General features: G+C 41.2%; 1 protein-coding gene across 1 annotated transcript; it reads left to right on the top strand.

Annotated features, from left to right (window-relative positions):
- The first annotated feature begins 8,075 nt into the window (after positions 1 to 8,075).
- On the top strand, positions 8,076 to 8,620 carry LOC128735339 (NPC intracellular cholesterol transporter 2 homolog a-like). The gene is made up of 2 exons (XM_053829829.1): positions 8,076 to 8,289; positions 8,346 to 8,620. Exons 1-2 carry the CDS (start codon positions 8,076 to 8,078, stop codon positions 8,618 to 8,620), a joined length of 489 nt encoding a protein of 162 aa, XP_053685804.1.
- The last annotated feature ends 4,341 nt before the right edge of the window (positions 8,621 to 12,961 follow it).

Raw genomic sequence — 12,961 nt, 5'->3', positions numbered from 1 at the left:
ACGGGTCTCAAACCATCATTTAAAAAATGTCTGCCTCCAAAACCCCCCACATGCCAAATTTGGTTCCATTTGCTTGATTAGTTCTCGAGTTATGAGGAAATTTGTATTTCATTTGTATAGGAGCTCCCCCTGCTAAAGTCGGGAGAGGTTTCAATTCACCATAGAAAAAATTCTTGTCTTCAAAAACACCCATATGAAAATTTTGTTCCATATCCCTGATTAGTTCTCGAGTTATGCAGAAATTTGTGTTTCATTTGTATGGGAGCTCCCACCCCTCTTAGTGGGTGGGGGGGTTTCTAACCATCATAAGAACCTTCCCATGCCCCAAAAACTCCTACATGCAAATTTTCACTCCGATCGGTAGTTTTTGATTCTATAAGGAACACAGGGACAGACAGACAGAAATCCATTTTTATGGGTATAGATCTCATGATATAGATCTCAAGGTTTGCTCCAACTTCAACTTTTTATGAAACTGTTAGGGGTCCACTATTTCGAGGTATTATAAGTGTAATTCTTATCTTTTAACCATTTTCAACCAATTAAGCGCAAAAGTTCGAAGATTTGAAGACCTCGTGTCAGTAGTGACCCCGTTTCAGCGAGAATTACTCTTATTATTTTAAAACCCCACATATTCAAAGTTGATTTATTTGAGATAGACAAAAATCCCCTCTCCAATTTTTTGGTATTATGTATAGAAAATCACGTTCTTTCAAACGCAATCAACGATTTTAGTTCTGCTTCCATCTTTCTAAGATACTGACATTTGAAAATGGCTTTTTTTAACACTAAATTTAATATCAGCGTACAAGTAAAGTAGACAGCCAGTTTCTTTTTTCACCGAAAGTTGCGTCTTATTGAGCCTCAAAAGTCATCTAAAGAAGTGTTTTACGAGAAATGTAAAATAAAAAAGTTATGGAGAAAAATCCCAAAATAGCAGAGTCACACTCACTTGATTCAGGAAAATCGCCCAAATATGGAAATGGTTTGAGATAGAGGGATTCTGTCTTCTTCAATATTACCCAAAATACTTAAAGCTATAAAATTGCTGAAGTGAATATCGCTCTATCTTGTTTCGTTTTGAAGACAATTTCGGGATCTTGGTTAATTTAAGGGTCACCCCAAAATAGTTTATGCCAAAAAAAGCGGCAGCGGTAAACAATCTAAAATCAACGACTACTGAATAAACAATTTATTCCACCTAATTTGGTTTCCTGGACCATAGTGCAATGTTTATTTCCATTGATTGCCGGAATGAGCTGAGTGACAAACAGTGAATCTTTAGCGTTGATCACAAGATTTTGTGCTCTAAACAGTCTCACCAGTCGATCATAGTGTTACATTTTACCTAACTGCGAGAAAAAAGGTCACACATGTTGTTATTTATTCCCTTTTGGCACAGACCATACATAGGTGATCCATAAAGCGGACACACATGTTGTTCGTATTGCGATTCAGACGATGCACACAACCAATCGTCTATATCTGTTATATTTCTCAACGCAATCATGCAATGAACATGATCTGAAATGAGTTTTGTCCTAATCTGTACGGATCGCGACAAAGTGTTTGTCACTTACAAGTAGTGATGTTGATGAATCTGAATCTGATCGCTCCTATGATCTTGATCGCTAGAAGCGATTTTTTCCATCCCTGGGCGAAACAAAAAAATTATTGATAAAGCACAGACGCAATCGTACTGGCCGGGCATGGCCTAAGCCTAAACTATAACGTCCTCCTGTGATAAAATACGACTCGACATCTTTCGCTATAAGATGCGGAACAAGATTTATCGACCTCAGCGATCCTTCCATCGATTCTGTTCTATCTGCTCCGACTACACTGAGATTCTAGTCGTATTTGTTAGGATTTTCGTAAATTTCAGGGCAGCATTCGATACAGTGGAGCGCGAGCAGCTACGGTACATAATGCACGAGAACGGTTTTGTATTCACGGTGCTACAATGCTGCTAGCATTGCCATTATCAGTGCCTGCATTACTCTAACAACGATGCGGATGACTTCACATCTTATGCTGTCATGATGAACAAATACTGTAAATCGTTTCAACTTTCCAAGCTCACACCGAATCAATTCCAAGCCCTCCGTTTCGTCTGCGAAACCAATCGCCGCGGACGATGTAGACTTCCGTGCCAGATTAATTTCGAAGCTGGAAGCCGATAAAAACGCATTAGGAGACGTAGCTAAAGTAACTCTGGAGAACCTTGTGGAAGAATGTCATCGCGTGACCAACCTCAAGCAGGACACATTGATGGTGGACAGTAAAGAAGCACGCAACGTCAAGATTTCAACGGTGTCACAATCAAACTTCATTATGACTCAGCGTCCGACATTATCATCATTTCGAACGAAACACGGATCAGTATCGGATAACCACTCACTCAACCGACGACATAGTCTGTAGTCACAGCTTCCGGAGGTAACCTAAATCTTTTTTCTGACTTACAGACCTAGATCATCAACGACGACGTCACCAAAACTGGTCGCATCTTCATTTCGTACAACGCAGAACGTAACGTTCTATGGATCTTTTCAATCTGTGGTCAGTACCGATAAGCAGCCAGGTCAACGCCATTCAACAAACGCAAGATCAGTTCAGCAACCATCTTAAGTACCAGTTTCTGGAAGTTTTCCAAACCCTGCTGGATACGAATCCCAACGCACGTCCTGTCCATTGTCCCAACCAAGCCGTTGCATACGCTGTACTTCCCAAAGTGTCTACTCGAAAGACTCCAGAAAAATGGTAGCATTTCTCCGGTTCAATTTTCGGGACTTGGTAGCTCCAATAGTCGTCCGTGTGTCCGTCCGTGTGTGTGTGTGTGTGTGTGTGTGTGTGTGTTGTGGAAATTAATCGAAGGGGCTGAACAACGAGCTGGAATGTACCCGGTATCCTCTGCCAAATCCAGACTACATCTGCGGAACTGGCTGGAGCACGTTTTTCATGCATCTCGACTTGTCGGACGCCTACCGGTGCAGGTCGAGGTTGAGGAAGAATGCCGGAATACAACCGACTTTCCCTTGGAGTTAAATCTGCACCTGACGCATTCCAACGTATCATCGATAGCATGATGGCTGGCATCCGTGGAGCCTAGGACGACAGCCTCATCGCTGGTCGCACAGGCAGGTGCACTATCGAAGCCTCTGCGCTGCTCTCGAACGTGTTCCACTTACGCCTCAAAAAATGCCGTTTAGTGGTCCCTTCGATGGAGTAGCCGGAGCACGTCATGAACAAGGACGTTATTCTCCGTGACCCTTCGAAAACTGAAGCTATCACCAAGAAGCAGCCCCGAAGCTTCGTCCATAGAGTCCTATCAATTATTATGGTAAATTCGTCAAACAGATGAAGCAAATGAGCAAACCCTCACCCTGGTCAATCTGCTCAAGGAGGACGTTCACTTGTACTGGACCAAAGACTGTCAGAAGTCATTCGTTCCATTCAAGTCCATTCTTCTGGCCATTCTGCTGCTTCCTTGCTCCCAGCCGATGAGGTATAGACAATCGCTCACGCTTCTCGCTCAAATTTGGTAATACTGACTTCCAGTCCCGGCGAAGGTCATCTCAACGTCGACCGGATGAAGATTACGTTGACGTTGAATCTGAAACAAAAGTGGTTCTCGGTGGTACCATCAGCAACCTTCTAGTTCCACTCCAAATGATCGTGGCTGAAACGAAGAATTGCCGGACCTGATGTCAAGAAAATCTTTGCCAGACAAGATGGACATCAAGTTGTCGACGAATGCGGTATGTTCGACGATGGAATCGTCATGCCATCGAAGTTTGGCAAGCGGAATATTCATCAGCATCGTGGAGACCCTTGGATGGATCGTATGAAATCTCTGTGGCAACGTTTTCCTATTGACTTCCTATTCACTGGTCCTATTGATGGGACTATTTCGCCATGTGTTGCCTGAAGAAGCTGCGCTATGGAGAAGGCTCACCTACAGAGGGGCATCTGCACACATTTCTTTCGGTGTACCGCTCTACTTCAAACCCAAATACCCCGGAATCGACAGTGAAGCGTTCCTTGGAAGATCAGTCCGCAACATGGTAGACCTGCTAATGAAACCCGATTCTATAACACAAGCTGAAAGGAACTGCAAACAAGATGAGCAGTTCAATCATCGATGTGGAGCTATCAAACGCAAGTGCAAAGAGGCTGGCCTGGTCTACGTTGAGGTGCACCGCAGAAATACCAAGTCCTGGCATTCCTGGCCAAATCCGGAAGGGTCCGTAAACTACCTCGTTGCGCTGGACACGGCAGGACGATCGGAACTAGTGATGTGACAAGTCAACCAAATGCGCCCTCGATTGGGACACTTCTGAGGGAGAGACGCAGCAACTACCATTGGAAATCCTACCCAATGAACTACAATCTGCAATGGCACCTGCAAAAGTCGATCCAACCGAAGGTACGTCTGGCTCGAGTCCTGTTTCCGATTATTGAAAAAGAAGAGGACGATCCGAGTTGCAAAAGTTTCATCCACATCAACAGCGAAGCCTTCCGATCAAGATGAAGTTTCCTGTGCGACTTTTAAGAGGGGGAGATGTCGCAGAACTTGCTCTGCCAATGCAAAGTGGCCCAGCAGCGAAAATTAAGTGGAAAGTTTTTTTGTGGTTCAAAATGGCTGCTTACAATGTTCAGCAAACTTGTTTAACTCTAAAAAGCAGTTAATGTGAAATTAACGACTGAGTTCCAGTTTGACTTGTAAACACATAACACATAATAACTTTTTATGGAAAAGAGATAGAAGGATAATTTCTTAGACGAAGTTGTAGCTAAGATTATATAAGTAACTTTGCCAAAGACATAGTGGGCGTATTTTTTATAGTTTCTATCTCACAGGGCGTTTTATATAAAGACCTCTCAAAAAACACTCTTTCGCTAATTACTTCAAATTTAATGGTTTTATTGCATCATAATATTTTACAAAGTTGTTTCTCTTATCAAAAGACATATTACTGTAGAACAGTGTATGTTGAAAACTCCTACGTATAACGATTTCTAACTTTGTTCCTGTGGTTTTTTAGTCTTTAGTTTAGTTTTTTAGGCGAAGTTGCAAAAGAAGATGAAATTCAATGTTGGATAGTGATGTCACACCCTCGTAAAATCGCTACCAACCAAGTATACCCTACGCGCCGTGATATCTATATTCACCACTTTTGATTGATTGAGCCGAGAGATAGAGAGAGATATCAAATGATCGGGTAGATCATCATCCACCCGTTAAGCGATCGGTAGTCGTCTCCAATAACACCACGAGAACACATAGTATAGGAGACCAATCATAACATTATAATTTGGCGCGGAAATTAGTAAAATTATTTTATAATTAAGTTAAATACACATAGTTTAAATCGTTAAATAAAGTGCACATTCATTGACTCAATCTAGTCGCGTGTGCTTAATTTGGGTTCTTTTCATTTGCTGTCCGCGGACATACAGATTAATCCAGATAAAGGAAATCCGGAATACCCAACTCGATAACACCAGTCGGATCAACTCCAGAAAACCGGGTAATCTCAACCGTTCCTCACCCCACCACTGAAGGTAACCTAGGAATGTCCATGGAAGATAGTAATGTCCCAGCACCTGATCCTTAAGAAGTTAAACAAAAAATCGGGTTGCTGAAGGCCAGCAAAGCGAATGATAAGGACTGGCCTACTATCAGAGCGCGGATCCAAGATTTTTTGAGAAGCAGAAGCTACCGGAGGACTGATGAAAAGAGTCTTTTGTCGCACCTACAGAAAGGGCGATTGGTTCGACTGCTCTAACTATCGCGGTATTACGCTGGTAAACTCTGCCTACAAGGTACTCAGATCCACTTACACCCGCTAGTGCCGATGGTACAAGTTTTTGTAGGGAATTTTCAGGTGAGCTCGCGCAACTGCGGACCAAATTTTTACCATCCGACAGTTCTTGCAGAAATCTCGGGAATACAACGCGTCCACGCATCATGTCATTATTGACTTCAAAGCAACATATGATACAGTTGATCGAGACCAGCCACTGCGTAACGATTTAATTAATAAAATTGAGCAACTTATTCAAAAGAAATTGTTTCATACCATAACTTAGTGCAACTGTTAATCAAAAACGAAAATTGAAATCATGGTTCCGGTCCGGTCCGGTCCGATTACAAATCGAATATTTACACTTTGTTTATAAACCCTATTACTCCCCTTTCCAAACTCGTATTGTTTGTAGTTCGTTTCATAGCAAATTTTGGAAATATCACAATAATTATATGAAAATTGTGAACCTTGCTTCAAATAACTGGTTGTTTTATTTAGTTAATGCCATTACACACCTAATTTTATGAATGTTTCTTGTAGCATTTTTTCTCAGCTTTCCAATGGTAGTCCTAAAATGAAAATCGATTCGGGGGGCTCACGGCGAAAACGGCGATTTTTTTATATAATCCAATATGGCGACCAAATCCAAGGTGGCCGCAAATTTTTTTTTTTACTCCATTTGAAAGCCCTGTTCTTCTTCTTTACAAAACCGGGCCATTTGTTAGTTGTTTCATGGCAAATTTATGAAATATCACATGATGTAGATCTCAAGGTTTGTTCTAAATTAAACTTTTCTTGAAACTTTTAGGCCCCTTGGCGAACGAGGGGTCCATTATTTCGAGGTATCAAAAGTGTAATTCTTATTTTTTAACCATTTTCAATCAATTAAATGCAAAAGTACGAATATTTGAAGACCTTGTGTCAGTAGTGGCACCGTTTCAGCGAGACTTACTCCTATCTGAAATAATTCCCGGAATCGAAAGACCAAATAATGCCGGAATTTAACTGTTACCAAGACCATCGCCACTTATCGCACATGATTGGACGATTAGTATACCTAACCACTCAAAGCTCTGGTAGAAGCATTCGCTTCAACAGTGTTGTTGATTTTTCTTAGTTTTTGTGTGAGAAAGGGGAAGCGAATTATACGATTGCATTTGTTTTGTATACACATGTCGACAGTGTATCGCGAGAGTAGCTTCTCTTGCTTCGATGAACGTCGGTGCATGCGAACCCGGCATGTCAGACGTGTAGATACAAATATTAATTAGAAGGAGACTTTTTCAATTTTTACAGATTCGTGGTCAGTCTTGTAACAGTTTAGCAAACTTTATCATAATCAAATAGGTAATAAGGAAAATGTTTCAGTTAACCCTATTTACAACTGTAACTGAATTAAATGCAATATCATTTCTATACCATCAATTCCAGTTCCCATTTTCAAAATAAAATTTAAAATTAGTCTAACGCATTCAACGCACTCATTCATTGTTATCCAACTTGCCAAAATAATATTAAATTAATTGAATATACTACATATATTATACTGATCATTTTCTGTTGATTTAGATTGTTAATTATGGAAATATCCGGCCTAATTTTTGAATAGGTCCTATCTGCAAACGTAAACAAACCGCGTGAGCGCTATTCTCTGCCAGACCAGCGTAGGAAGATTATTTGAAATTATCAGCAACTGGTTTTATTGCATTTCGCGGTTTTATGACTAATTTTGATCATACAGGCCAACATGAATGTGCAGTAAAACTGAAATTGAAACTTGGAAATCCCATACAAAACAGTAATGCTTCGCGAAAACTGAAGTTTGTTAATTAAACTAACAACTCGGATTGGTTTTTTGTAGATTTATACAAGTTGAAACATACACTAAATTTGATCGAAGATCAATGTTCTTATTAATGCCATGCTGCACCGCTGCTCCAATTTAGGGAAGTTTTTCGCACCTGACCTTTTATCAACTTCCTTTAGCGAATGAAACATTTTATGGAACGGCTCTTATCAACGTCGAAGTCTGCCTCCGAAAAAAAACTGTTGATTTAGAACCTCAACACCTGCAGTAAGTTTTCTAATCTTAAACTAGTAATCGTTTTCGGTGTTATTCCTACCTACGTAACGGCGCCAGATAAGCGCAGCTTATCGAATCCGCCAGTCCGGCCGGTTTGGTATAAAACTATGACCCAATTCGTGAATTGGCCTATCAATTGAGTTTTTGCCGTCCCAGAGACAACATCATCCATCGTCAGAATGTTCAAATTTTTCCTGCTGGCAGCTTTGGTACCGGTAGTTCTGCTGCAGAACGCCGACAATATCGACTACCAGGATTGGGACGTTGTTGCCGTTCGACCGTGTGCCGGTGCTCGGCCACTGCCACCGGTTGTCCGTCTACAGAACTGTCCGGAGGTTCCTTGCTTGCTACCCCGAGGCTCGGATGCCAAGATGGCATTGGATTTCACAGCCCGTAAGTTTTTATTTTTTTTGCGTTTCGTTTGCAATAATTTATCTTTTACCGAGCAGTACAGGATGCCACGACCCTACGCAGCCAGGTGACGGCAACCGCTCTCGGTATTACCGCCCCGTACGAGCTGCCTCCGGATCGTGCTGCAGCCTGCAATTGGCTCGTGCAATCCCGCTGCCCAATTAGCGCCGGAGAGGATCTGGTTCACCATCTCAGCATGCCCATCACGGCCATCTATCCGCTGGTCAGTGTTGCCATCGAGATGGACCTGATCGATGAGACCGGCCAGTCGCATGCTTGCTTCGTCGTGGATGCCCGCGTTGTTGCCGCTTAAGAAACGCATCGGTGCTGGTGGCGAAATTTTGGTTGATCTGTAAATTTGAAAAATGGTTCTAGCCTTTGCTAGTACTGTTAAAAAACTGTGAATGACAAGTGTTACCTAATAAGAGAACCGTGGCGAATAAAAAAAAAAATAATTGAAAACAGGTGTAAAACCTTGTGACTTTTTTTTTGTGTAAATCGCGAGCTAGACAATTTAAATTGCAACATCATTATTGTAGGAAGTACAGTTTTGCAGGTTTTTGTTGCAAATTTCCTGATTTGCTCGACGAAGTTTACATAATGATAATATGAGTCCGGCAGTCTAAAGATAACACGGAATCGAGCACAAGTGGGAACCCCGCCCTCACGGTGTGACGTAAAATTGCGGCGCTGCAGATTTCGAGTTTTCATGCACCTGCTTACACGCCAAATTCATTTTGTCAAGTTTTGTCTATTCAAATGAAATATAAAATAAGTTTAGTTTCTCAACTGCAACTACCGTAACAGTTACAGTTATTTTTTGAAAACATATGTAATTTTAAAATTTATGCCAGGAACATGAGGAGTTCCTCCTCATAAGATAGCAAACAATCATCAACCAATCAGCTTATATTGTGAAAATACGCTCAATATTAGTTGACGACAGTGAGACACCCACTGGCGAGGTAAAACTTTGAGACCACTCGGAGTGCTTCTCGCAGCAGGAGAATGTTCTGTGCTCAGTGACCATTCTTGGGCTGGCAACTAGGTACCTAAGCAGTCCCAGTTCTGATCTACAATACAACCTGAACTCCCCCGAAGCGATCGGATTTCTCCGGGTACTGAATTATTGTTATTATTTAATTGAATGTGAGTTGATTCCTTTTTTGCCTTTCTTATTTATTCTCACTTAGCGCTTGTACTACAGACTACGGAGAATGCGAACAAAAAAAAATGGAAAAACCACTGCTGGGAGCTTTTTATTACCCACAGCTTTTCTTTCGTTTCTCTTTGACGCGCTCGCACTCTTGGGGGCCAGGCAAAACCATTTCTCAGCCCATCAAAGAAGCGCATTCAGCTGGATTTTTTTTTTAATTTTAGAACTGTTTGATGATGAAAGATGGATTTCGTCCCGCGTGTGTCCCGCTCCGGCAGCGACCTTGAGCAGTGATCCAACATTTTAGCCCCTCCATCATCATAGGTACTGGCTGTGGTTACAAACAGATCGCTGATTCTGATTGATGTTTATTTGCACGGCCGGTCACCTCCACCCGCCGGCCCTGGTTGCGCCCTAGTACAGGGTTGGCTTTGTGGAATATGGACAAACATGCTTAATCCCCAATAAGCTGGTTGTTTCTATTCCAAACCTACTCGCAAATACACAGCAAATATTTTTCGCCCTTTTATGTGTGATATTGCAGGTGCAACTGCGCTGCAACATAGTAGGTGAGATTTATCCGGACAATCAATTATTCAGACTGCAAAAATAAACTCATCAAGAGAAATAACATTTGTGATAGAACGGTTCTCGCCGTAATAATAATTCTGTGTTTATTTATTTAGTAATTTAGTGAAAAGTGCAAGATTTTTCTACTGTGATACAACCTTCCGCAGGAAGGCCGGTGCTGAAGCACGGTAGGCAGCCACCGCCGCCCGGGTAGCAGCAGTACGTGATTCAATCAATGTAGAAAATTTGAGCAGATTTTACACTTGATTAAACCTGAAAATCATTATCGATGCGAGAGCAATTCGAACTGAAGCGAAGAAATGTGTATATCATGTGAAAATTGCGTTCCCCTTGCCGGCCGTCCTGCCGGGACGACCGTGCTGCTCTTGCCGGCGGGAACAACGGGGAATTGAAAGTATCCGTACCGTGCCGTGCCGTGCCGTACCGTACCGTACAGCAGATCATCAGCCGTGGAAATGAGAAGGTAACACACTGAAGGAACCTACTTTTGATGTGCTAAAATACGAACCGACGTACGACGACGAAAGCAGCGTAGCTTCGCATCCTGGAATTTGCACTGAAGCGAACCAAGTTCACACGGCTCTACGGAACGATTCGCATATTTGGAAATTTGCATACGGGGAAGAGCGACCGTCCTTGTTTATAAGGCCTGTCAGGTGAGCAATTACATTGGTTCGGCAGTCATCTGTCGCTAGTATAAGAGTAGACGTGAAATGTTGAATTGATAGATTAAATCACTTAAGTTGTCCCATAAGCCCAAAAAAGCAATGATTTGGTGTTTCACTGGGTACTCTGTCTTTCGAATTTTTATCATAGAAGTGTTTCATCAATAGTGGGAATCCCAGGGGAAATGTTCCAATTTAAACTAAACGTAATTGAAGAAAGATCCGTCCTAATAAACTCACACAGTCCTACAAAACCATGATAGGCACCTCAAAATTGGATTCAATGTACGGAAAGCAAAGTGTTCACTCTAGGCGGAAGTTCTCTATGATCGGACAGTAATAGAAATTGGGACAATAGTAAATTGCAAGATTTTATGGTGTCCCAATTATGGCATCATTGTATCAAGAGATAAACAGATGAGAAAATTAGACTGCAAAAGACCAAAAAAACGGAAAAAGTGCAGCAAAATATCTTCTTGATGTCTTGATGATGATACCGCGACACTCTCAACAAACATTTTATGTGAACAGGACTTTATTCAACAGTTGAACAGAAAACCCGCAAACACTGGACTCCCCATGTTTGTAATAAAGTTGTTAAGTGCTCTTTAATGGGCTCTTTTTGCTCTATTGATACTGCTTTTATTATATCAAATTATCGTGTTCGAGCATAGCAGACAGTTTTCGATTCGATCAAATTTATACACAAAATACTTCCTAGTTTCAAATTTAACCTTACAGCGGAAATTTGGTTGCTTTGTAGTTTTTACTATTTTATAGTCGGTATTTACTGACTTTTCTCTGAAGAACAAAATTTGTCCGCAGAAAGAGGATTTCTCTGTACAGTTTTTAGTAGTGACCAACGATACGTTGAGTGTAGATGATTTACCAGTAGCATGTACACTTCCATGACTCTCCGATTTCTTCAGTGAAGGAAACAATTCATTTTCATAGGTCATTTGATCATTACGACCAATACGAGTATTTTTAAACATTACGTATGTGTTGTCACCTATTCATAATTTGAAAATAATTAAACTAAATAAACTTGCTCTTGTACGCATTCGCTTCAATGTGCCTCGATATAATCGCATGGTCCCTTACCATGGGAATTTGCAAAGAAATTCCATTCGTAATCAATATTGTGCGTTTTTCGAATTTGAAAATAGCACAGAAAAGCAAAATTATTTCTTTTTGTTCCATTCTGATGCAACAGCATCGAACATAAAAATGGCCTTTCTGTTTAGATGTGTTACTTCAAATGAAATACCATTTTAGAAATGAAAATCCTTCCCGCAATGTACGATGCTCAACGCATCTATTAACCACTCAAAGTCAAAAGAGCAAAGCAAGATTGATTCACGTAGATAACAATGTTTTGATCTTGATGACGAATTTCACATCAACTTTTCGAAATGATTAATATTTTTTCAAACGATGGTTTTTAGGGGAAAGTAATGAAAAATTTGGGAAAGGAGGGGAAAGAGTAGAAAGGAAGTGGGGGGGGGAGGGGGTAATCTCTAGGGGGTCTCTAAGCGATAATAAGATTTAAAGTTTTTGTGTTATAGTATTGGGTGATAGCTAACTGGTGGTTCTTACGGTCAAAAACTGCAGAAAGGTCTATTTGTGTGCAAACCCTAAATTATACCAACAAAGGATCGCCCAAGCCTTGTTTGTTAACCAACTGCAGACGACCGACTGCGATCAGCAGTTAGGTCGTTGTGCGTGGTCGAAATCCAGACGATACCGATGAACTGTTTATACCTTTTGTTGCGACGGTAGAACAACGTAACTCTACCGAAATGGCTTATTGCGCGAGGCGTTGTGATGCTGGGATAAACGATATTCTGTATCAGGAGCATTAAACTCCCACATATCTCCTCTTTTCACAAGATAAAATATCACTTACACGCTTTAAAACATTTTGTTGACGAATTTGCCATTTATTATATTTATTTGCGGATAAAAGCCGACCTTGTTATACATTCAACTTACATCTTCCAAATGAACGAAATGCTAAAGATGGCTCTTCATGACGAAACTAAGACAGAGTTTGTGTTGGAGGTTAATCCTTGTAGCTGATCGTCCAGATGATACAGAGGTTTAATGCAATAATGATCGCACTGAAGCCATTTAAAAAAGGCTGGTGCCGAATGGCCGAAACACAAACGGCCGAATCACGAATGGCCGAAATTCAAATGGCCGAATTTCAACAGCAGTTACCGAAGGCTGAATCTTGAAT

Source organism: Sabethes cyaneus, chromosome 2 (assembly GCF_943734655.1).
Source record: "Sabethes cyaneus chromosome 2, idSabCyanKW18_F2, whole genome shotgun sequence".
Taxonomy (NCBI): Eukaryota; Metazoa; Arthropoda; class Insecta; order Diptera; family Culicidae; genus Sabethes; species Sabethes cyaneus.
This window is presented reverse-complemented; position numbering and strand designations above follow the sequence as displayed.

Coding starts and splice junctions, on each gene's coding strand:
- LOC128735339 (XM_053829829.1), top strand. CDS start 8,076: ATGTTCAAATTTTTCCTGCTGGCAGCTTTGGTACCGGTAGTTCTGCTG. Junction 8,290..8,345: donor GGCATTGGATTTCACAGCCC/GTAAGTTTTTAT, acceptor TTTACCGAGCAG/TACAGGATGCCACGACCCTA.